The sequence below is a fragment of the Bos taurus genome, chromosome 23 (genome assembly GCF_002263795.3).
Source record: "Bos taurus isolate L1 Dominette 01449 registration number 42190680 breed Hereford chromosome 23, ARS-UCD2.0, whole genome shotgun sequence".
Taxonomy (NCBI): Eukaryota; Metazoa; Chordata; class Mammalia; order Artiodactyla; family Bovidae; genus Bos; species Bos taurus.
Window position 1 is genome coordinate 32,040,843 of NC_037350.1, and position 26,438 is coordinate 32,067,280.

Here is a 26,438-nt window from a genome sequence, read left to right on the forward strand (position 1 = left end):
TAAAAAGAAAATTAATCAAGAACAACAAGAATTACCACCCAGACATACATATTTAAATTGCAGAAAACCAAGACAAAAAGAATATCTCAAATAAATCTGGAGGAAAAAGACTACAGAAGAACAAGGATAAAAATTACAGAAGATTTCTTATCAGACACCACTCCAACATAAAGAAAGAAGTGAAATCTCTAAAGTACTGAAAGAAAAAAAAAACCTGCCAAACTAAAATTCTATATCCTATGAAGTTACACATTTAAGAATTTAAGAAGTTGTATACTTTATGACAAAGATTAAATACACAGTTTATTGTGTCAACTGTACTTCAAAAAATTTGTCAAAAAATCAATTTTATTCAAATTTTTTTAATTCTTGGTATTCCATTGCCTTGGTTTAAATATCAAGAACCCCATTTTCTAGAGAAATGGCTACTCACAAAAGCTGTATTTTATTTCCTTCACTGTAGTAAAAGAAGGGGCAGCTCAAACTGTGAAGCTTGAAACTTTTCTTTGGCACATTCACCATACCCCTCCCCTTCTCCTCCCCGCCAGGAATCTGCTGCTGTAATCCAGGAGAATTGACCTTCTTCAAATAAGAGTCATAGAAAAGGAATTCAGTTTTCTCCTCTACAAAGGTACTAGATGAAGAAATCGAATAGATAATTATTCTCAAATATGAAAACTCACCAGATTATTTTCCCAAAGCAGACCTAAATTGTAAACTGAAATTACAAATGAACCTGAAAACTAGCAAAGTAACTATAACTAGGAAAGGACATTATAGTGTAGCACATTTAGGTACTCAAAGCCGAGATGTCCCGGTGATAGAAGTCTCTGCTCAGATAGCGGATGAACGGGAAAAAAAAAAAAAGAAATTGACAGAACTCAGAAAACTGGTACGATAATACTAGACAGAACATTTTAGAAAAGAAAGCAAATAACAAGGAAAACAAGAGAGAACAGAAACCAAAGAGAACGCAATCCGGGACACTGAGTATAGAAAAGAAAAGGAAGGAAGATGAGAAAGTGTTACACATAAATGAGAAATATCCTCTGTCTTCCCTTTGCCAAAACAGCCAAAAAATATATATATAATTATTTTATTTTGTTTAAAATTTACCAATCTGATAGAAATTCTGTGATAACTTTAAAATTTATTAATGAATGTATACATTTTATATTTCTGTGATCTATATTTATTGGTCATTACCATTTTTTTCTCTTACAAGTTATCTATTGATACCCTTAGTGCATTTTACCTACTGGGATATTATCTATTTTTTCATTTATATGACTCATACAGATGTATATATATTTATTCCTAAGATTTATATAGGTTAATTTATTTATATACAGAGTACTTTAATGATAACTAGTTAATGGATTGAATATGGAAATACTCAGGCTTTATTCTTCTGGTGTGGGGAATTTCATCTGAGGCGAGTGGTTTGCATTCAACTACGGTGCCCACTTTTCTTCTTTTTCTACACTCCACTATAAAGAGTGATGGCTTTATGCCATGAAAAAAACAACCCAATATTCTGAATAATCTGCACAGGGAGAGTCGAGCAAATGTGTGCTGAATCACCTGATATGGGGAAAGGTGAATACTGATTTCCTTGGGAAAATACCTGTCGTTTAGAAAAATATGGCAGAGCATCTTGTTCCATCCTCTGAGTAACCTCCCACCAATGAAAAAGATCTGGAGCTTCCATGACCACTTGGCTACTATATAGAGGCCCCTCACTATTAGTTTTCAATATACTCAGAGTGATGTTTCTACCAAATCTCTCATGGAAGTCCTTTCTATCAGACAAGACATCACTATCTACAGCTATAGGATGACAGGGATTTGAGAAAGGGAGACAGGATGAAGGGCGCAAGATAACAGTGAAAAGAGAACAAACAGGCAGGCTCCTATCTAGTTGCTTATTTCATAGTCAACCAAGAGTTCCATTTAGAACATTCATTCTTTATCTAAAATAAACTAATTATGCAAGTGCATAGACAGTTTAGAGAAAGGGACTATCTTAGACATTTCCAAAGAAGTTTTCATCTTGTCCTCACATACTAAAATTAAAATTTCTTCCTGTGCAGTGAGTCCAAAAATACTGCAACCTCCTCATAGTCCAAACTGTAAGTTCAATATTAAAAATTTCTTATGTCAGATTTAATAAAGCAACAAAACTATGCAAGACCCCCTAGCCAAAACCAGCAAAGGAATCCACTCCCGAGACAGACAACAAAACATGCCGCATCAGAGCCAAGTGAAAGAAGAGGAATGGCCTTTTTTCCTTTATTATCCCATTCAATTATTCCCATAGTTCAGCATGAGAACTTCTCTTCATGATTTGATATTCTCTCTATTGCTACTTTGCTCTCTGGGATCAGTGTGTGTGTTGTTAGGGGGATATGTTGTTTTGTGAACAAGGTTAACTGAATAGAGAAAAAGGATGAGAAGGGGCAAGTGGAAATTAATAACTGCAGTAAATGTAGTACTACATGGTATTCTACAGAGGAGTTTGCATGTATTATTAATATTTAAGAAATAAGTATTAGAGATGTTGAAGGTGAACCTGTAGAAATGTTCTGGACTCACCTCCTCTTACAGACACACCAAATATACAGATACCTATGGAAGGTTTTCCTCTGGGAAAAAAATCAAAAGATGAATACTCCTACACATCAGGAGAACAAGAAAATGCCCATAACCAAGAGGAAATGCTGAGACACAATCTCACTGCAAACCCCTGGCAAGGTGACCCAGCAAGACATCCCCCTCAGGAGTGAAGAGTCTGAACCCCGCATTGGGCATCATCCCTGCGCCTAAGAGATAAGCCACCCAAAGGTCTAGCTCTGAAAGCCAACAGGGCTCACAAACACAAGTCCCACAAGGGTAAAGGGAACTGAGAAATGGTTCTTAAATGGCTTGCCCATGGACTCACCTACCCCTTGACACAGCACGGAATCAGGTGTTTGAAAAGCACCAAGATATTCTATGAAGGAGGTTTATTTGCTTACCATAAACTGTTGACTTGAGGCACAAGCATCTAGTTTAATACACATCCAGGGTCTTCTGGGGTTCTTTCCCTTTGGGGACAGAAGCCAGTGAATGCCATCCTCGTGTTCTCTCTTTGCTGTACTCCAGAGAGCCGATATCTCCCAAAGGGGCAGCATTTACATTCACCTGGCAATCTTGTTCTGGTGCTCCATTTTTTTTTTCCTTTTCCTTTTTAGCAGCTGCAGCCTTGATCTCCTGGCTCTGGTGGCCAGCAGGGCTTGACAAAAGTAGTATCTATTTGTGATAAAAATTCTCAGCAAGTGAGTATAAAGGGAACATACTTCAGCATAGTACAGACCAGCAATGTAACAAGGCCACAGATAACATCATACCTAATGGTGAAAATCTGAAAGCTTTTCTTCCAATGTCAGGAAAAAAACAGTGATGCCCACTCCCACCACTTTTATTCAGCATAGTATTAGAAGCTTTCACTGGAGCAATTAGGCAAGGTAGAAAAGGAGGGGCATCCAAACTGTAAAGGAAGAAGAAACATTGTCACTATTTGCAGATGACATGATATTATAATAGAAAATTCTAAAGACTTCACTAAGGAAACTGTTCGGGCTAATAAATGAATTTGGTAAACTTGTGAGATACAAAATCAATATACAAAAATCTTTTGTGTTTCTATGCACAAATAAAAAACTGGTAGAGATAAAATTAAAACAATTGCATCAAAAAGAATAAAATAGCAGGAATGCATTTAATCAAGAAGGTGAAATACCTACGCACTAAAAACTACATGATGCTGATGAAAGAAACCGAAGAAGATACAAGTAAGTGGATAAATATTTTGTGCTCATAGATTGGAAGAATTCATATTGTCAAAAAGTCTACAGATTAGATGTAATCTTTATCAAAAGTCCAATTACATTTTTTACAGAAGTAGAACACACAGTGCAATTTGTATGGACCCAAAATAGCCAAAGCAATAATAAGAAAGAAAAACAAAGTTAGAGGCGTCAAGCCCTCTGATTTCAAACTATATCCCAAAAATAATCAAGGAAAATTATAAACACAGACACGTTGATCAATGAAGCAGAGTAGGTAGCCCAGAAATAAACCCATTCATAAGGTGGGCAATTAATCTATGACAGAGGAGCCAAGAATTTACAATGATGAATGGACAATCTCTTCAATGAATGGTGTTGGAAAAACTAGATCCCTATCTTAGACACAAAAATTAACTCAAAATGAATCCAAATTGGAACATAAAACCTAGAACCATGAAACTAAAAGAAAATATAAGTGAAAAACTCATTGATTTTTTGGATTTGACGTCAAAGTCAATGGCAACAAAAGCAGAAGTAAACAAGTGAGACTACATCAAACGAAAAGCTTCTGCTCGGCAAAGGGACCCATCAACAAAATTAAAGGGCAACCTGCTGAATGGGAGACAGTATTTGCAAACCATGTATCTGGTCAGGGATGAATATCCAAGATATATGAAGAACTCATCTAACTCTATGGCAAAAAAAAAAAAAAAATCCAATCAAAAATGAGCAGAGGATATAAATAGACATTTTTCTGAGAAAAATGTCCAGTTTGTCAACAGGCACAAGAGAATGAGCTCAATATTATCATGGAAATGTAATTCAAACCCGTATCACCTCACACCTGTCAGAATGGATATTATCAAAAAGATAAGAAATATTGTATTGGCTAAGATGTAGAAAGACGAGAACACTAGTGCACTGGTGGTGTAATGTAAATTACTACAGTTGCCATGGAAAACAGTATGTATGAAGGTTCTTCAAAAAAATAACCATAAGATACAGCAATTCTACTTCTGGGTATTTATCCAAAGAAAAAGAAAACACTAACTTGAAAAAATATCTACATCCCATGTTCATTGCAGCATTATTTACAATATCCTAAGTATTCATTAATGAATGAATAGATAATGTAAATGTGGTACTGATATTTAATAGAATATTACTTGGACATAAAAAGTATGAAATCTTGCCATTTGCTGCAACATGAATGGATCTTGAGGGCCTTGTGCTAAGTGAAATAAATCAGAGACAACTACTGTATAATTTCAATTATATGTGAAATCTAAACAAAACCGAGCTCCTGGACACAGAGAATAGGTTGGTGGTTGCTAGTAGCACGGGGCTGGGGAGGCTGGGCAAAATGGGTAAAAGGAGTTAAAAAGTGCAAACATCCAGCTGTAAAATAAGTTCTGAGGGTATAGCATATGGCATGGTGACTACAGTTAAAAGCACTATCTTGTATAGTTGAAAGTTGCTAAGAGAATAGGTCTTAAAAGTTTTCATCACAACTAGAACTAGAACCATATGTTGTCATGGATGTTAACTAGACTTTGGTGATCATTTCTCAATACGTGCAAATATCCAATCATGTTGTACACCTGAAACTAATATGCCAATTGCATCTATATTTAAAAAAAAAACAAAAACAAGTTTTAAATGTCTATGCTGTGCAGGTAGGGCAAGAATAGATGATGCCCTTTATAGCAAGAACTTCCTTATAGTTCAGGATGCCAATGATAAAACGTAATTACACACAGAAAGTGATGTTATTAGGAATAAGTAAGTCATGTAACAGAGGAGATTAGGCAGAGGGCAGATATTTTACATGAGGTAAGCTGGAAGACAGAACGACCAGTTTTCCCACATTCCTGAACATTAGAGAAAATCATTTGCAGAGTGGCTAGACCCGTCTCCTTTTTTCTTTCAGAACCCTGTGTATAACTGGAGCACTGAAATCCAGGGGATCATGTTAAGTTCCATCTTCTATGGTGTACTCATCAGCCAAATTCCTGCAGGATATTTATCTGGAATATACTCTTTAAAGAAAATGATTGGTTTTGCATTACTTCTCAGCTCTCTATTTACCCTGCTCCTCCCACTGGCAGCTGAATTTGGAGAAATTTTGGTCATTATATGCCGAGTAATCAAGGGACTGTTCCAGGTATAAAGATAATGCAAAATAGAATATTACTCAGCCATAAAAAAGAATGAATTTGATTCAGTTCTAGTGAGGTGGATGAACCTAGAATCTGTTATACAAAGTGAAGTCAGAAAGAGAAAAACAAATATCATATATTAACACATATATATGGAATCTAGAAAATGGCATTGAGAAACTTATTTGCAGGGAAGAGATGGAGACACAGATGTAGAGAATGGCCTTGTGGACCCAGTGGGAGAAGGCAAGAGTGGGATGAATGGAGAAAGTAGCACTACATGAATGAAATGAAAATGAATCTAAATGAAAAATAGATAGCTGGTGTAAAGTTGCTGTATAACACAAGGAGCCCAGCCTGGTGTTCTGTGATGACCTAAAGGGGTAGAATGAGTAGGGGAGATGCAGGCTCAAGAGGGAGGGGATATACATATAATTATGGCTGATTCACATTCTTGTACAGCAGAAACCAATACAACATTGTAAAGCGATTTTCCTCCAATTAAAAAAATAAAAGGATAATGCAAAAACTAGAGTTTAAATTCACAGAACATGTCAGAGATCAAATGTTCTAATCATTCTTTCAGGGGATAACATTAACAACTCAGCAAGTAATATGGATCAAGTGGGCTCCTCCCTTGGAACTAGGCCGACTTACTGCTCTGAGTTTGTCAGGTAATAACTTAGGGCCTAGAATGCCTAGTCCTATTGTCATCTCATTGTAGCATGTTCTGCCCTAGAACATAAGAAATATGTGTGTTTCGAACTGTCAAGGGCTTTGGAAACCATCCACACTTTAAATATGTGGAAACTGTCTAGGACAGAGAAAAGGTTTCCTTATCTCTAACAACAGCAAAAAGAGAAGAAAGCAAATATTTCATTATTTTCTTGTGTTTGATATTATATGAATATTTCACTAGAAGTTGTTCACTGCCACCATGAAGCTACATTATCTCCGTTTCCAGATGCCTGCATTAATTAGGGATGTTCTTTGTGCCTTCTGATTAGGACTCCTACTAGGACCCTGTATTGTCCTGCTTATCACTGGATTCATCTGTGACTCCCTGGGATGGCCCATGGTCTTTTATATTTTTGGTGAGTCTCTTTCTATAAAAATCCAAGTCATTATTTAAAGGTCTATAAAACCTAAATGTAAATGCAAAATTTAATAATTTATATGAGGTTAACAATATTAAAAATAATAAATCACATTGAAGGAAAAAGAGCAGTCAACATTCATTAATTTCTTATTGCAAGTGAGACATCATGCTCAGAACTATACATGCATTATTGTACATAATTTCACAACTCTATAACATCGATGCTACAGAAACATATCCCTTACATAAACTCATGGGGAAAGGGATGATCAGAACAGGTCAAACATAATATGAGTATACTATGTATACTTAACATCCCAAGCATGATTTGGTACATCATCTTATGTGAAAGTGAAAGTTGCTCAGTCATGTCCGAATCTTTGAGACTGCATGGACTATACAGTCTCCAGGCCAGAATACTGGAGTGTAGCTATTCCCTTCACCAGGGGATCTTCCCAACCCAGGGATCAAGCCCAGGTCTTCCACACTGCAGGCAGATTCTTTACCAGCTGAAACACCAGAGAAGCCCAAGAATACTGGAGTGGATAACCTATCCCTTCTCCAGGGGATCTTCCGGACCCAGGATTCGAACTGGGGTCTCCTGCATTGCAGGTGGATTCTTTACCAGCTGAGCTACCAGGGAAGCCCTATCATCTCATAATCAAACATATTCGTTTCTAGAGTTACACATGAAATTCTCAACAAATTGGAATAAATGAAAAACTACAAAGGACTGGGGTTTCCAGATAAGTTAGAAAATCACTTTCAAATCTTGATTTTAAATTTGTCAGTAAGGGACTGTGGATGAGTGCTTTTATGTTCGTTTGATAGACAAATAACAATATAGAGGCTTAATGCAGAGGGATCTATTTATGAAGCAATTATTTAAAATGGTATAAAGATGTGGCAGAATCACAGGATTAGAGAAGTGATCTGGTGCTAGCAAAAAAGAAGCTAATACCATCCCCAGGTCCAAAGGGGCAAGCAAGGGAGTAGTTGAGGGGAATCCACTAGGAGAGAGTCCTGTAGAGATATCTACATTGACAGGACCTGTGACTTTTCATAAAAGGGAGTATATATAGACTGAGGCAATGCTGCGGAAAGTGATAACTAGGGAAAGAGACACCCTAATCTCATTCAAGTTTCTCCTTCTAATCTTCTGCTTAGACTTTCTTCTGCCCAAATCTATCTGGAAAGCAGAGGACATGGGGGCCTGTTGATGTTCATTCAAGTCAGCCATCTGTGGCCAAAGCAGGGTGGAGAGTGGATCTACAGGGAGCCTCCGATACTCACAGGGAGCAAATGGCCAACCCATAATGTGAAACTATGTCTTCCATCCTCTCAGTTTCACTGCTCTTCATCACTGCCATTAGTCATCAAATATTTTTTTCTGTTCCTTGCTCTTATTCTCTTCCTGATATTCCCACTACACATATATTACACCATTGTAGTTGTACACAATTGTTGGATATTCATTTCTTTTTAGTGCTTTTATTCTATTTGCATTTCAGGTTTGGAAATCCATATGGACATTTCTTGAAGTTCAGTGATTTTTTTTCCTTCAACCATGTCTATCTATTAATGAGCCCATTAAAGGCATTCTTCATTTCTGTTACAGTGTTTTTAATTTAAAGCATTTTCTTTTGATTGTTAGAATTCGTCTCTCTACTTACATCACTACTTATTCTTATATGTTGTCTTTTTCACAGGCTTTTTAATCATGTGTTAAATTTTTGATCTCATAATTCCATACCTCTGCTAATATCTGAATCTAGTTTTGATGCTTGCTCTGTCTCTTCAAACTGTTTTTTTGTTTTCTTCTATGCTTCATGGTTTTCTTGTTGAAAGCTCAGCAAAATTCACTAAAATGAACTAAAATAAATAGGACTTTAGTATGAGGTTTTATGTTTTACTGGCTACAGGTTAATCTGGCTTACTGTGTGCTCTGTTTTAGAGGCTACAATTTCCTCTGGTATCTTTGTTTTTGTCTTTCCTGTAGTTTTTTTAGTTTCTCTACAGACTTCTTAAATAAGGTTTGGGACATGCAATTCTAGCTAGATTCCCACTAACATGCAAGGATTCTTCTGATATGGTGGTAAGGTGTGTATGTGGGGAGACAGTGTTCTGTGGTCTATGATTTGGTCTCAGGGTTTTGGTGAGCCTGTGCCCCTGAGCTTCACCAGTTCTTCTCAGTTTTGTTTTTTTCCCCCTCCTTAAGTGAGACAGGAAGAAGGGTCTGGAGTTGGGTGTTTCCCTTTCCTTAAGTTGGTGAGGCTCTGGTAAAATAATTTCCCCTTGAGTAGTTTTTGTGAAGAATAGAATGCTCTAGATGTAATTAAAAATGACTACTTTCCTCATCCTCTCCTAGAAGGATTAAGAGATTGTATTCTTATATTCACTGTGAGAATCTGGCAGGTCTTCTGGAAATAAAACTCACACAAGTGTGAGGGGTCTGCTTAAGCCTGGGCCCCTCCCACCCAGACCTTTCATCTCTCAAACTTGTCCACACTGAACCTACAGTAAATCATCAAATGCTAGGTTTTCCAACCTTACTACTGACTGGTTCCATTGGAGTTTTCTGTTTCTGGGCTTCTGTTCTGGGAACTTGTAATTCTCTGCATCTGTCTGTCTGTCTATCTAGAGATAGGAGGGCAGTGGTTTGCCCTGTGGCCTCAATTCTCTGCCAGATCAAAGAAGCACTGTTGTCTATAGTTTGTTTAACATTTGATGATGACTTCCAAACTCCTTATATGCCTCCCAAATGTTAGAACTGTCCAAGCCTCGATGCCCATAAATCAAGCTGAAGTTCTTCAGTCCACATTTGACCTGAACAAGTACCATCAATCAACCCAACAATACCATTCTTTCCCTGGTGCCTGTACCTTTGACTCCACGCACTGAACCTCGGTGATCAGGCATTTTCTTCTCATCTCAGTTGCTGTGGTCCTGCTCTCCCTGCATTGGACTTCATCCTTCTGGCCATTTCCTCTCAATCTCTTTTGCAGAGACTTGCAGAGATTCTCCTCTTCTACTTGCCACTAACTGTTGTCTTTCTTCAAAGCTTTTATCCAGTCTCCTCCTCTAAGCTATTTTCCCTCTCTAGACAATATAATCCATGCTTAAGTGTCAGTTACCACTTACTAACCATGTGCCCCTGAGCAAGTAAGTAGACCTTTCTGAGCATCCATTTTCCCATTTTTAAAGAAAGCTAATAGCATCAAATGAATTTTCTAAGGATTGACTACAGTAATTTAGAGAAATATATTGTATTTCCTGTGTATTTATTAGGTGTTCATGTCTATTTACATTTTGCCTTGGGTTTGGGCACTCAGGTCACAGAATGAGGTGGAAATGGTATACTGTCAAACTATTCTTTTAATGTTGTCTTAAAGTGTGTTGCAGAAGTCTGAGATCCTACAATGGCTCCAGCTTTTCACATGGTCTGATCTCATTACCTCTCATCCTCATCCATTACCATCCTCACCTTGCTCCCTGTCCAGTGACACTGGCTTCATAACTCTGGGCCTTGGTACTTATTTCTCCCTCAGCCTGGAGTATCTGTGCCCACATCAGTGTCCTCACTTTCCCTGAACATAGTGCTCCTTTGCTCCTCTCCCCACAACTCTATTCCCTAGCTCTGGTCACTGACATTTATTACCTTTTGCTTAATTACTATTCACTGTCTCTCTCATCCATCAGAAAATAAACTCTGTAAAGGCAGGGCACGTGTCTGCTTTATTCACTGCTGCATTCCCATGACCTAGAATGGTACATGGTACATAATGGCATTTAACCAGTATATTTGTCAAATGAATAAATGCATTTCTGGAAGCCTGACTACTAAGCAATATACATTCCCTATCCTAACAGAGGATTATTTATGATCAGATCCTTAGTATAAAAAAGTCAAAAGCAACAAATAATTTGGCAGACTCTTATGAGACTCGGACAATCCTGAAGGCCTAGGCTGCATCTTAGGAGTATGGGCTAAGGCCTACTTCTCAAAACCAGATGATTGTCAAGCCCATATGAGCCCAGTTACACCCTCCTCTCACAATAGAACACATTAAGAATCTGTAGAGATGATGCCCTAAGAGCAAGGAGGCCCAGCTATCCTACATGGAGAATAAAAGAGGCTAAGAAATCGGGACAGGCCAGAGGGTTTGCTACCATTTCTGTAAAATTCACTCTGTTTGGAGAGGCAGGTGTGGATACAAAGAAAATTATGAAAAATGTAAGCCTTGTTGCAAGGTTCCAAAAAGAAAGAGGAGGTCCAGGTTCTCAGACCAGTAATGAAAAATGCCAATTTGGAAAAGAAACTCACTACAGATAGAGCAATTTCAATTCTAATTTGTCCTGCTCTGATAGGTGCTTGTGGCTGTGCCTTAAGTGTTCTCTGGTTCATTCTGTTTTATGAGGACCCAAAGGACCACCCATTTATAAGCAACAGAGAGAAGGAATACATCACATCCGCTCTCACCCAGCAGGTAGAACCCGCATGCTCCACTTTGGTATCTCCCAGATTCTGTGCCAAATGAAATGTGTTCCAGCTTGACCTAATGTGCTAATGATTAATGGGTTCCCTTCCAGGTCAGCTCAAGTACACTCATCAAAGTGCCCATCAAAGCTATGCTGAAGTCTACTCCACTCTGGGTCATTTCCCTCTGTAATTTTGCTTTTTTCTGGTCAAATACCTTTCTGAGTATTTATATACCAATATATATTGACTACAAGCTTCATGTCGATGTAGAAGAGGTAAGTACACCTTTTCCTCTTCACTTTATGAAGGACTTTGTGCCCATGTCTTTTTCTCCCATGACTCTAGTCCTAGCTCTTGCCCATCCCTATATTATTTGGGCTTCCGAGGTGGTGCTAGTGGTAAAGAACCTGCCTGCTAATGCAGGAGACAGAGAGACATGGGTTCAATCCCTCGGTCAGGAAGATCCTCTGGAGGAGGGCGTGGCAACCCACTCCAGTATTCTTGCCTGGAGAATCCCATGGACAGAGGAGCCTGGCAGGCTATAGTCCATAGGGTCTCAAAGTCGGACATGACTGAAGCGACTTAGCACTCATACTATTTAGCTGATGTTCTTTACCTAGAGACTTCATCATTTACAATTATTATGTTAACATTGCCCAGAACAAAAGGTGTAGATATCCTTTTTAGCACTCCCACAAAAATACACATCACCCAGGTTCTCACAGATTCCCTATCTCCCATTCCCTATAATAACAACCTCTGTGTATTCCTTAAAGCTCAATACCATTGTTCCCTGCAGGGATGGGGATCCTCCCCTGAAAGTCAATTGGCCAGAGTCTACCACCCATCACAGCTCATACCAATCCTCTCCACAGGGGAGAGGCAAAGAGTCCTGTGAACCCATGACTCATGTCTTGCTCTGAAAGGACTGGCATTCTCATTGCTTTTCTGACTTGAAAAAGTACAAATGCTTGAAACCTTCTGTTGCTTGATGCCATAATAACCAGGAAAGACTCCTTTAGAAATGGAGTCTGGGCTTGCCACTTTGAGACATTCTATAATGAATTTCCAACTACCCAGCCTAGGGACTAGCATGACAAAGGTCTTTTAAGCTCCATATGATTTAGTGTAATCTTCCATTAGACCATGGATTTGTTGCAAAGATTAACAGCAGCTGGTCCAGAATAAGCACCGTATACATGTCTTCCATTATCATTATTATTTGTTATTTTCCTCAGGGACAGCATTTCCCATTCCCAACTTAGTTTTCCTCTCTACCATCTAGAACTTTCAGGTCCCATGATAATACAATAGAAAACTAAGCAGATTGTGATGTCTGTTTCTGACCTCAAAACTATTTTTCTCTTTCTCTTGGGTAGTGTGAAATAATTCTGGGGTTGCATGTTGATTGTTTCCTGTGTGACAATACAAATTTTCAATACTGAATTTCAGTATAGGGATTATTCCATTTCTCATATTCACTCACAATAACATTTCCTCCTCAGAATGGGCTGCTGTCTTCCCTCCCCCATTTGTTTGCCTGGATTTTTGCTGTCCTAGCAGGTTATATGGCAGACATCTTCCAGACAAGGAATACTTTCAGTCTAGTCACCATCCGGAAACTCTTCACCTCGCTAGGTAAGAAATAGCCAAAACGTTCAAGTATTTTGGGGTATCCCCCATCTTTGGCATGCACCTGACTGTTGTCTGAATCATTCCGCAGGACTTCTCCTGCCTTCCCTCTTCAGCCTCTGCCTGCTTTACCTGAGTTCCAGCTACTATGCCACTATAATTTTCCTGATACTTGCTAATTCAACAGGAAGCTTTGCTATGGGCGGAATAATCATAAATGTCTTGGATATCGCTCCCAGGTAGGTTTTTAAAATCTCTTTCTTGTATCTAAGTTCATAAAGATGTTTTAAGATTTCAACTATTTTGGAATTGATGGTCAACAGGCCAGACGTTCTGAAGAAGCATCAATATAGGTCAGACTTAAAAAGTATATATTATCACTCCTCAACCAACAGTTAGTAATATTTATTTTGCAACTAAGGACACTGACGTTCAGATACTTGATTATCAGCCTAAGATCTCACCACTGGCTTGGATGTTACCTAGGATTTTAATCCAGATCCAGTTGGCAAAAAACTTTTCCTCTTTTTACTGTGCTATATACCCTTTTTAGATACAATAAGTGTGACTAATGGAAGCAGTTCTGTTGTTTGCACAACTCCAGGGGACACTGTCCAGGGCTGGCACTTTCTGGAGAACATAGATCCAATATGAACAGAATTCTCTGAAGTTTTATAAATCTGCGGCCTGGGATAGAGAGGAAAAAATCAACCAAGAATATTCTAATTTGTCACAATTCTGTAAAGAATCTTGTCCATCAGATCTATACTAGGTGAAGGCCAAAGTAACAAAGACATGTATGCATTTATTTATTTTTGAGACCCTCCTTGAAAATGCCTGAAAGTTTTCTGACTACTTGAAATTATATAAAGACATAAAAGGATTATTTGATACAGAATACACAATGCCAGTTGGGCTATATGCACTCTGAGAAACAGGTAAAATAAAAATGTATCTACAATTAGATTAAGAAAATTATAAATAGCTACCATTTTGGGGCCTTCCCTGTTGGCTCAGTAGTAAAGAATCTGCCTGCCAATGCAGGAGATGGGTGTTCAATCTCCAAGTCAGGAAGATCCTCTGGAGTAAGAAATGGCAATCCACTCCAATATTCTTAGCTAGGAAATCCCATGGACAGAGGAGCCGGGCGGGCTGCAAGTCCATGGGGTCGCAAAAGAGTTGGACATGACTTGGTGACTAATCAGCAAGAACAACCATTTATTATTTTTTATGTGACATGCCCCACTGTAAGATAATATTGTCCACAAAGTATGAGAAAAGAAACCAAAGACCAGGAAAATGAATGTATGTAAAGTTACATGATTAGTAATAAATAGAAGGAGGATTAGTACCTAGAATTACCTGCCTCCAGAGCTGCCTAGATGTAGTCAATGCCTCCCTAATGTTATTCACTAGTACCTGGTCAGTAGGATGGGAAATATCTTGGCCAGCAATGGCTTGGATATCACAGAACTTGACCTGCGTTGCATCATTCCAGTGGGTCCAAATTCCATGTTAGCCAGGTGATTTTGTAAGGTCACAGAAGATAGACTAATATACAATTTGGAAATATTATTAGCCTCTTAAGCTAGATCATCATTAATATTTAGGGCATATGTATTAATACATTATGTCACAAACATATTGACATAATACGTTGTGTCACAAACAATTCTTAAACTTTTTAATTAATGAGTTAAATGAAACTTATTCCTAATGTTCCTAGTCATATACCTCCCTTGCCTATTAAAAAGAGTTCCCTTAGAGGATAAATTACTAAATTGTCCTTTTAGGGGAATTTGATCTTTGCTAGAACTGAGAAATGGGCAAATTATTACATTTGTTTGAGTAGAACCCAGATGGCAAGAAAGAAGGTCTGTAAGGAAGAAGAGACACAGATGTGGTTCCATGAGAATATTGTTGGGGAAATAGAGTAAGATAGAGTGGACCTGGAAATGTAGTGACCATCTCTTTGGTGGGTAGCAAGAGTAGAAAAGCACAGAGGATTCTAAAGATGCTATGTGATGCATTAAGAAGGCACTGTCATCCCCTTGACATTCTTAAAGGGAGGCTCCAAAATGTTTTTTAATTGCTTTTAATTATTTTTGACTGATGGATGGGTCATGCACTGGAGTGGGTTGCCATACCATCCTTTGTCCTTTGGGGATCTTCCCAACCCAGGGATCAAACCCAGGTCTCCCACATTGCAGGCGAATTTCCCTCCATGTGAGACTAAAGTATAGTTTATGAAAGGTTGTTGTTGAATCACGCGAATACACCGGGATTCTTGGCCCCCGGAGGAGAAGAATTCAATCCGGGGCCAGAGACGAGGCTTGATCGCTCAGAGCTTTTGTGTAGTAAAGTTTTATTAAAGTATAAAGGAGATAGAGAAAGCTTCTGACATAGGCATCAGAAGGGGGCAGAAAGAGTACCCGCTTGCTAGTGTTGACAATGAAGTTATATACTCTCTAATGAATCCAAAGAATGTCTGGAGGTTGTAAAGACCTCATCAGACCTACTCCCATAATTTACATTTTAAGATAACACTGTCCTCAGGCAAGATACATCCTTGTAAAGACCAGGTCTACTCCCATAATTAACATTTTAAGATAACAGAAGGTTGAATCCAAAGACTGTCCTTAGGCAGGATACATCATTGGTATATAATCCTAAGGAATGTGGAGAAAGAAAAAAGGTTTGTCCTTTCTTCCTCCTTGAGAATTCCAGACCCCTCTCTCTTTGGGGACCCCTAGACTCCTTATCAACCTGCCTAGGAAATGACTCTCTCATTTAGACATCTGAATCTTGTTCTGGTTCTACTGAACCATTATTAAACCAAATGTAAAATCAATTAAATTGAAAGTCTGTTTCAACAGCTATTTATACTTCAAAATGCTTTTACCATGTGATGTTACAGCTGAAGAAGAAGCAATTTTAGAGCTAACTCCTGTCCAGGGCATCATCCAGCATTAAAACAATCTCAGGGCTTTCCTGATAGCTCAGCTGGTAAAGAATTTGCCTGCAATGAGGGAGACCTGGGTTTGATCCCTGGGTTGGGAAGATCCCCTGGAGGAGGGTATGGCAACCCACTCCAGTAGTCTTGCCCAGAGAATCCCCAAGGACAGAGGAGCCTGGCAGGCTATCCATGGGGTCACAAAGAGTTGGACATGACTGAGCAATTTTAGAGCTAATTTCTGTCCAGTGAATTGTCCAGCATTAAAACAATCTCAAGACTGTTTTCATTGCCCATATCAAATACCTACCATTTGAGGTTTGGATGGTATGAGGAATGGAGCATAAAAAGCTCTCACCTTGTCAATCTCAGGTTGGTGAACCACTCCATATTGTGGACGTGTAATGATTTTCAGAAGAACTGTCATGGCACTCAGGACTCTTGACACTGGGAACTGCTGAATCATAAAGCAAACTGAATTAAGATTAAATGACTGTAATCACTCAGAATACATTCTTTAATCACAGTGAAATTAGGGTTGCTATCAAAAGCAAACGGTAGATAACTCCCATTCTTTGAAATTAATGTTTAGGTCAAAGGAGAAATCACATTTGAAATTAGAAAATACTTTAAATTACAAAGATATGTGACATATCATTGATAAGCATGTGGGGTGCATTTAAAAATCATACCCAGAGAGAAATGTATAGCTTTAAACTTATATATTGACAGACAATTAAGTCTTAAAATCAGTAACTATGTTTGTGTCTCAAGTAGGTAAGGAAAAAAAATAGCAAATTAAACCCAAAGAAAGTAGAAGGAAAGAAATTATGAAGATGAGGACCAAAAAAACCCCCAAAATGATACGTAAAGCCAACAATATCAAAGTTGCTTCTTTTAAAATTAATAAAATAAGATCAAGAAAAAATTATCAATATAAGAAATGAAAAAGGGTTCGTTGTAGTTTTAGCCCATAATAAAGCAACAGAATATTGTAAACAATATTATATGTATTATAAATTATAATAAATATTATAAATATTTAAATATTATAAATTTTGCCTTTTTTGAAGGCAAAAGTGACAGAGGCTCCCAAAGGCAGAAGTGGCCCTAAACCCAGGGATTCTATTGCTAAAATAAAAAAGGAAGCAATGAATACTGGAGACAATTGGTCGTTTCTGCCCTATCTGTACCTGTGGCTGCTCATAACCATAAATGTTCTTCCTCACATATTAAAAGACACTCTCCAGCTCCCCTCAAAAAGAGACTACTCAAATTTCCACCCTGTGACTACATACACCTCCACAATCCAGGGACTCTAAGTCCACTTGCCAAGAATGTTTCATTAATCAAAAACAAAAGCCAGGGGTTCAAAGACAATCAAATACTATTGTAGTTCCAACCTTAAGAGGGATGGCCAGGGGTGCATTTCACGTGAAATTCTTGGACTGGAGCAAGAGGGACCAGAGCAAAAGCATACCCCAGGGACTCTAGGCCCAAATGTGACACTTCTTTGATCAGGAACCCATAAATAAATTATACACTCCCCACCCACCCCCCACCCCAATACTCAACATGTAAAGGTAGAGAAAGATTGGAATAGACCCAAGGAAGTAAAAGACAAAAAGCCCTCACTCTCACAAAGGGGAAGAATTGAAAGCATACAATCTTTGGTGGTGAAATGTGTTGGGCAGGAAAGTCACAGACTCCCTGTCCTGGAGTGAACTAGTTTCTTGTTCAGACAGATTCTGTTCTCCAAAAGGCACTTCCTTGTTCTTGATGACTGATAGATTTGACCCCTACTTTGTGTGTTACTCCCTGTGGCTCCCCCTGCTTTCTGCAGTGCTCATTTTCTGCTGAGGTTGGTTTTGGCACTCAGGATTGGCCAATCACAGTTGCTTATAAACAAGTTTCTGGTTTCCTTGCCTGAGTAATCATTGCTCCTTGCCTGGGAACAGTCACTGGGACCAGTAGTTCTGGGATGGTGAGAAGAGGCCAGGTGAACAGAACCCTTCAATTTTGTCTTAATCCCAAACCAGTTCCTATTACCAACACACATCACTTTTGGAATTTCTCATAGATTTCACAACTAGCTGGCTTTCACTCTTAGTATGCTTTCATTTTCTCAATATATTAATATTCTTTACTGTTTACAAGCTTTCTGACTCTGTAGTGCAACCAGAAAGTTACTTATATATCCATATACTTTTTCAGACATTTTAATGGAATTTGAATAGTGGGAATGGGAAATTTAGGAAGTCAACAGTTCTCTCTCTCAAACTCTCAATACATTATGGTTTTTTCCTGTAGCGTTTGTATTACTTTACATTTATGTATTGTCATTCATTTTTGTATAGATATTATGGATTTCTTAGAGGAATTACAAATGTAATTGGACTAACAGGAGGACTCATTGCTTCCACTGTGACTGGAATCATCCTTAGTGAGGTAAGGAACATCAAGACATGGGTAGTTACTTTTCAAATATTAACTGTACAGAAAAAGAAGGTAATGCGTATAAAAAATTGCAGAGGAGACATCATCTAGAGGTGAGGTATGAGATTCTGTGTCATATTAAACTTGGTCAAATCAGGCATTGCCTCCAAATTCACAGATGATACAATTTCTTTCTTGTAATATGTCAACTAATTATGCTGGTAACTTTAACTGTTGGTTATTGAAACAGAGGTGGACTTCTGTGCTTTTTAACAATTAATGTGTGCCTTGATCAAAATAGTTAGTTGACTTGGTCAGTGGTAATACAAGTAATAAGACATGGTTTTATCAGGAAAGGAATGAAAAATCAGGAACAAAGACAAGTTTAAATGACCAAACAAAACAATTCTATGAAGGCTGGCTTCTGTTTCCAAGAACAAAGTTACCTGAAATTCTCCTTTTAAAAATACTTAAAATGCCTTTTCTGGTGTTGAAGGAAGATAACTACTAGTCCAGAATTCTACAGTCCATCAAAAAAAAAAAAAAATCTGCCATAAAAAATGGAGTTTAAATGCATCCATTTTCAAAAAAAAAAAAACAACAGAGAATTCATCAAAAGTAGGCTAGCACTGAGGAAAAAAAGCTAAAGGTAGTTTTTTTTAGGGAAAAATAAAATTATCCCAAATGGTAGATTAGAGATATGAAAAAGAAATGAGGCAACAGAGATGATAAATAAATGGGCAATTCTGAATGAACATTGTATAAATTGATAGTATCATGTAAAGAAACTCATTTCCCAGAGCTGGTTGCCTGAGGGCAAAATCACTGTAGTCACTCTGGTGATTCAGTTCAGTCGCTCAGTCATGTCCAACTCTTTGCGACCCCATGAATCGCAGCACGCCAGGCCTCCCTGTCCATCACCAACTCCCGGAATCCACCCAGACTCACGTCCATTGAGTCAGTGATGCCATCCAGCCATCTCATCCTCTGTCGTCCCCTTCTCCTCCTGCCCCCAATCCCTCCCAGCATCAGAGTCTTTTCCAATGAGTCAACTCTCCGCATGAGGTGGCTAAAGTACTGGAGTTTCAGCTTCAGCATCATTCCCTCCAAAGAAATCCCAGGGCTGATCTCCTTCAGAATGGACTGGTTGGATCTCCTTGCAGTCCAAGGGACTCTCAAGAGTCTTCTCCAACACCACAGTTCAAAAGCTTCAATTCTTCAGCGCTCAGCCTTCTTCACAGTCCAACTCTCACATCCATACATGACCACAGGAAAAACCATAGCCTTGACTAGACGGACCTTTGTTGGCAAAGTAATGTCTCTGCTCTTCAATATGCTATCTAGGTTGGTCATAACTTTCCTTCCAAGGAGTAAGCGTCTTTTAATTTCATGGCTGCAGTCATCATCTGCAGTGATTTTGGAGCCCCCAAAAATAAAGTCTGACACTGTTTCTCCATCTATTTCCCATAGATGGGATCGGATGCCATGATCTTCGTTTTCTGAATGTTGCGCTTTAAGCCAACTTTTTCACTCTCCACTTTCACTTTCATCAAGAGGCTTTTTAGTTCCTCTTCACTTTCTGCCTTAAGGATGGTGTCATCTGCATATCTGAGGTTATTGATATTTCTCCTGGCAATCTTGATTTCAGCTTGTGTTTCTTCCAGTCCAGCGTTTCTCATGATGTACTCTACATATAAGTTAAATAAGCAGGGTGACAATATACAGCCTTGACGTACTCCTTTTCCTATTTGGAACCAGTCTGTTGTTCCATGTCCAGTTCTAACTGTTGCTTCCTGACCTGCATACAAATTTCTCAAGAGGAAGATCAGGTGGTCTGGTATTCCCATCTCTTTCAGAATTTTCCAGTTTATTGTGATCCACACAGTCAAAGGCTTTGGCATAGTCAGTAAAGCAGAAATAGATGTCTTTCTGGAACTCTCTTGCTTTTTCCATGATCCAGCAGATGTTGGCAATTTGATCTCTGGTTCCCCTGCCTTTTCTAAAACCAGCTTGAACATCAGGAAGGTCACGGTTCACATATTGCTGAAGCCTGGCTTGGAGAATTTTGAGCATTACTTTACTAGTGTGTGAGATGAGTGCAATTGTGTGGTAGTTTGAGCATTCTTTGGCATTGCCTTTCTTTGGGATTGGAATGAAAACTGCCCTTTTCCAGTCCTGTGGCCACTGCTGAGTTTTCCAAATTTGCTGGCATATTGAGTGCAGCACTATCACAGCATCATCTTTCAGGATTTGAAATAGCTCAACTGGAATTCCATCACCTCCACTAGCTTTGATCATAGTACTGCTTTCTAAGGCCCACTTGACTTCACATTCCAGGATGTCTGGCTCTAGGTGAGTGTCACACCATCGTGATTATCTGGGTCGTGAAGATCTTTTTTGTACAGTTCTTCTGTGTATTCTTGCCATCTCTTCTTAATATCTTCTGCTTCTGTTAGGTCCATACCATTTCTGTCCTTTTTCGAGCCCATCTTTGCATGAAATGTTCCCTTGGTATCTCTAATTTTCTTGAAAAGATCTCTAGTCTTTCCCATTCTGCTGTTTTCCTCTATTTCTTTGCATTGATCCCTGAGGAAGGCTTTCTTATCTCTTCTTGCTATTCTTTGGAACTCTGCATTCAGATGCTTATATCTTTCCTTTTCTCCTTTGCTTTTTGCTTCTCTTCTTTTCACAGCTATTTGTAAGGCCTCCCCAGACAGCCATTTTGCTTTTTTACATTTCTTTTCCATGGGGATTGTCTTGATCCCTGTCTCCTGTACAATGTCACGAACCTCATTCCATAGTTCATCAGGCACTCTATCAGATCTAGGCCCTTAAATCTATTTCTCACTTCTACTGTATAATCATAAGGGATTTGATGTAGGTCATACCTGAATGGTCTAGTGGTTTTCCCTACTTTCTTCAATTTAAGTCTGAATTTGGCAATAAGGAGTTTATGATCTGAGCCACAGTCAGCTCCTGGTCTTGTTTTTGCTGACTGTATAGAGCTTCTGCATCTTTGGCTGCAAAGAATATAATCAATCTGATTTCGGTATTAACCATCTGGTTGATGTCCATGTATAGAGTCTTCTCTTGTGTTGTTGGAAGAGGGTGTTTGTTATGACCAGTGCATTTTCTTGGCAAAACGCTATTAGTCTTTGCCTTGCTTGGAAACCATTTCTCAACCATCACATTTACTCTGACTTTTCTTCTTAAGCCACAGATTATTTACCCAGTAACTATTAATAATAAGTTTATTATTTGTTAGCTCAGTTGGTAAAGAATCCACCTGCAATGAAGGAGACCCTGGTTTGATTCCTGGGTTGGGAAGATCTGCTGGAGAAGGGATAGGCTACCCACTCCAGTATTCTGGCCTAGAGAATTCCATGGACTGTATAGTCCATAGGGTCGCAAAGAGTTGGACACTACTGAGTGACTTTCACTTTACTATTTGCTAGATTGGTTTATCTTTGACCATGATTTATTGTACTGATACGATGACTGTTGTAACACCTGAATATACTTTCTCCGCCCCCCTGGATTCAAATGGCTGTACAGTCTTTGCCAACATAATTTGATGAATTCTGTGGTTCCAGAACCTAATAATATATATTCAAAGAAATTTAAGTGCCTTATCAAATTTTAACAATCATGTTAAAGGCATGCCTGACCTTGAAAAGGGCTTCCCTTGTCACTCCGCTGGTAAAGAATCCGCCTGCAATGCGGGAGACCTGGGTTCGATCACTGTGTTGGGAAGATCCCCTGGAGAAGGGAAAGGCTACCCATTCCAGTATTCTGGCCTAGAGAATTCCATGGATTGTATAGTCCATGGGGTAACAGAGTCGGACACGACTGAGGTCACTTTCACTTTGACCTTGAAAAAAAAAATGTAAGGGAAAATTTCAGAGACTGAAAATGAAGGAAGGGCTTGATTCCAGAGAGGTAAATGACCAGCAAAGCCACTGGCTGCCTTGGGGAAATTGCCCATGCTGGGTGATCTATAGCTTCAGTTATTATAGACAAACAGAGCACAAGCAGTAATACCCCCAAAACCACTCACAAAGAAGAGCCAAAGTGAAAATGCTGACATAAAACTGTAATCACTAGGGACTATAAACTGATACCACTACTACCATGTATCTACAAGCTGAGAAATAGCAGTTTACAGGAAAATCCTCCAAATGCTCCTTATCCCACAATTTTGGCAGCCCCCCACCATCATGTGTTAGGATTTATGGTATCAGAAAGGCTGAAAACATCACTATAACCATGGAGACTCCATGGTCAGAGAGCTGGCCTCAATAAAAAAGAACTCTTAAAGACCAGGGTGTGTTTTCTCTTCCTGAGCATGTAGCCCATTCAGCCAGTTCAGCCTTTCAATGAACTCATTTGGACCTTCTGAGCTGACTTTCCCAAAAGGTGGCAAGAAACATGACTCCAGAACTGACTGAAGTTGTCTCTGCCCAGTAAGGAAACTTGTTTGTCTCAGCTTCAGCTACAAAGGGAGAGGGAAATCTGAATAAAGACTCCTGTGAACATTTGAAACAATAAACCATTCACAAGGATTTGAGACCCTAATTCAAACTCTGTTGGGTCCTAATGCCATAAGCCAAGAAATTAATTTCAAGTAGTCCACAGATGTCTAGAAACAGTAAACAATTTTTTTTCTGAAGAAACTAACCCTAAAATTCATCCTCCAGAATTTCTTAAGCATAAAGTTTTGGTGAATATGATTTCAGAATCAATCAAAAATTACAAAATGCTTGCAGAAATGAAATGTCATGTGAGAAAAGAATAAAAACCACAAAATCAGATCAGATATTGGACATATATGTATATATTTAAAGAACTAAAAGGATTGAACATATAAGAAGCATAAGGTTTAACAAAGAGCTAAATCTAACTTCTGGCAATTAAAAATATAAAAATTAAAAATTTAGATTAAATACATCTAATAAGAGAATTCGTGAGGCTTCTGCTTCAATTCATGGGAAAGGTAAGGAATTTGGACCAATTCTCTTAAGACAACTTAAAGGCCTGAAAATGTATAAAAACTTACATGCACAGCAATTTTACTCCTTCTGTAAGAAGTCAACAGACAGCCAAAGTCCCATCTTGTTCAAAGTGCAGAATGGGTCCACCCCTTCATTGGGAGAGAACCCTCTATACCAGGGGCTATATATGTTCTATCATGCTGTATATAATGGTAGCATAGTGATCCAATAGCTGCAATAAATATTTCCTTTCAGAAAAGGAGGATTGGGAAACAAACAGAAACCACAGGTCCTTAGTCATGCTGACACAACCCCCAGGTGGCTCAGTGGTAAAGAATCTGCCTGCCATTGCAGGAGATGTGAGAGTTGTGGGTATAATCCCTGGGTCAGGAAGATACCCTGGAGTAGGAAATGGCAACCCACTCCAGTACTCTTGCCTGGAAAATCCCATGGACAGAGGAGCCTGGCAGGCTATAATTGATGGGATCGCAAAAGAGTCAGACACAACTGAGCGAATGAACACACACACACCAATGCTGATAACACACTGCTAGGCAGACAGTTTGAGAGCCACGTCCTGGTGAATGTTTGAATGTTCTTCAGTGAGGCTCTGAAGCAAATGAAGGGAGGGCTGGAGGGCCTGTGGAGTGGTCCCTCTTAATTAGTGTGTTTAGCATAGAGGAAGGTAAGTGAATCCATTTGTGGAGCAGAGGGCAGGCTGGGAAGTAATTATTGCAGATACAATAATTTTTCTGGTTCTCCTCTTGGGCATTTCCCACTTCCTTGAAGTTATATATATTTTATATAACTTATTTTGACCAGTGACACATGAGAGAAAGTGATATGTGTTCATTCTGAAGACAAGCATTAAGAATCAACAGACCACTTTCTTGTTTTGACACAGCAACTAGCAACAGTCAGAAAAGCAACTGCAAATCCATCAACCAGGAGCCAGGAATGAAGAGACATGGAGTATGATCTCTAGTCAACTTGCTATGAACCTTGTTGTTGTTGTTGAGTCGTTAAGTTGTGTCCAACTCTTTGTGACTCCAGGCTCCTCTGTCCATGGGATTTCCCAGGTTGGAGTGGGTTGCCATCCTTCTCCAGGGGATCTCCCTGACCCATGGATCGAACCAGCATCTCCTGCATTGGCATTCTTTATCACTGAGCCACTGGGGAAGCTATAAACCTTTGGTTTAAATAAAAACCAAATCTCTGCCATTAAAAGCCACTAGGATTTCTGAGGGGTTAGGGAGCGGGTATTAGTATCTGTAGTATAACCTACTTTATCTTGACCTATCTGGAGGATCTATCCAGAGTGAATCACATAAAAAAATATAGAAGGTATAGAATATGTGTGGACTCAGGGAGAAGGCCCAACATACATTTAACTGGAGTTCCAGAAAAGAGAATAGGACAGAAGTTAAATTTGAAGAAAAAGTGATTGTTTTCTAGTTTTACAGAAATACAGCAATTCATACCTTTAAGAAAATCAATAATGACAAGTAGGATAAACTGAAATCCACAGTTGCATACCTCATAGAGAAATTATTTATATAAAATACATAAATATTATATAAATAAAAAATATATAACACACATACCTAAAATAGACATAGAAACATTGAAACTTGTAAGAACAGCAAAAAAAAGATGAAGTAAACATTAACCAAAGATGATGATATCAGGAAAAAAAGCTTAAGCAAAAATACTAGAAACATTGAGAATCAGCTACTTAACAGTGAAGTGAAAGTCACTCAGTTATGTCCAACTCTTTGCGACCCCATGGACTATACAGTCCCTGGAATTCTCCAGACCACATTGCTGGAGTGGGTAGCCTTTCCCTTCTCCAGGGGATCTTCCCAACCCAGGGACTGAACCCAGATCTCCCGCACTGCAGGCAGATTCTTTACCAGCTGAGCCACAAGGGAAGGCCTAACAGTTTCTTAGCAGTTTCAATTTCTCCAACAAAACTATCTTGTTCAAGTCTTAGCTACTTACAAGATATGTGACCTGGAAACACTCCTTAATCTCAGTGTCTCTAGCTGTAAATGCCTAAGATGACATAGAAACTTCACGGAGTTAAGGTAATTACCACATCAGATCATTCATGGGATATTAGATGTTTGTGTTTAATGAATAACAGCTATTAGAAGTTTTATTCTCATATACTTTTAAATCGGGAAAAATAAAAGTGTATTGCTAGCCATCCTATTGTTTAGCATTCTGAAAATGCTAGCAAACACACCTGTCAAGACAACTAAATTATTGATATACACAATGTAAATGCAGAGGAAAAATGCAACACTATGGACAGAGATTGTGATTATCTTCCTGGCATGGGGTGGAGGGTGAAATCAAAGTTAGATAGCGTAATGTGGAAAAAGCACAGTGTCAACTAATATTGCAAAACACCTATGAGTATTTTGAAAATTGTACAAAGTCCATATGAATAAGACTGCACACTTATTGAGCAACATCAGTGAAAATATTAGAAGGGAGATGCACATTAAATTTCTAGGTTGTACTTCAATTCCAAATGACAGTAAATTCTATTAACTTAAAGTTATCAAAACTTTTTTTATCATTAAATTTCTAAACACATCTTGGTTTTTTTTTTCCTTCACTCTCTTTACCTATTAGCTGTCAAATTCTGCATGTTTTAATTCTAGAAATCATTATAATTAAATATATTTAATGTCTAGTTTGGCAAGAAACTTTTCAACTTCTCTTAAATTATATTTTAAATGAAACTAGTATGATTTGGTCAAGTTCTGAAAAAAAACACATTCTTTATAATAAAGTTTCATCTCAAACTAGAAGGAATGGATTGATTTCTTTAAAAACACAGTGGTGAG

The 26,438-nt window shown here is 38.5% G+C and overlaps 1 protein-coding gene across 14 annotated transcripts in view; it reads left to right on the forward strand.

The window, feature by feature from the left end:
- The window catches only part of SLC17A1 (solute carrier family 17 member 1), a 240,792-nt gene that overhangs the window by 14,279 nt on the left and 200,075 nt on the right, over positions 1-26,438 (forward strand). For 11 of the 14 annotated variants that reach the window (XR_009492638.1, XR_009492641.1, XR_003032239.2 and 8 more), the window contains 8 exons: positions 5,761-5,994; positions 6,576-6,663; positions 6,997-7,083; positions 11,457-11,575; positions 11,679-11,843; positions 13,074-13,206; positions 13,292-13,439; positions 18,511-18,601. Coding sequence is in view for 6 of the 14 variants with exons in the window: in XM_024984029.2 (XP_024839797.1) it covers positions 5,761-5,994; positions 6,576-6,663; positions 6,997-7,083; positions 11,457-11,575; positions 11,679-11,843; positions 13,074-13,206; positions 13,292-13,439; positions 18,511-18,601 (1,065 nt within the window). In the remaining 8 variants the exon portion in view is untranslated. Of the gene's footprint in view, positions 1-548; positions 632-5,760; positions 5,995-6,575; positions 6,664-6,996; positions 7,084-11,456; positions 11,576-11,678; positions 11,844-13,073; positions 13,207-13,291; positions 13,440-18,510; positions 18,602-26,438 lie in introns of all 14 variants that reach the window. The other 3 variants (XR_009492642.1, XM_024984030.2, XR_009492643.1) reach the window with 2 other exon arrangements.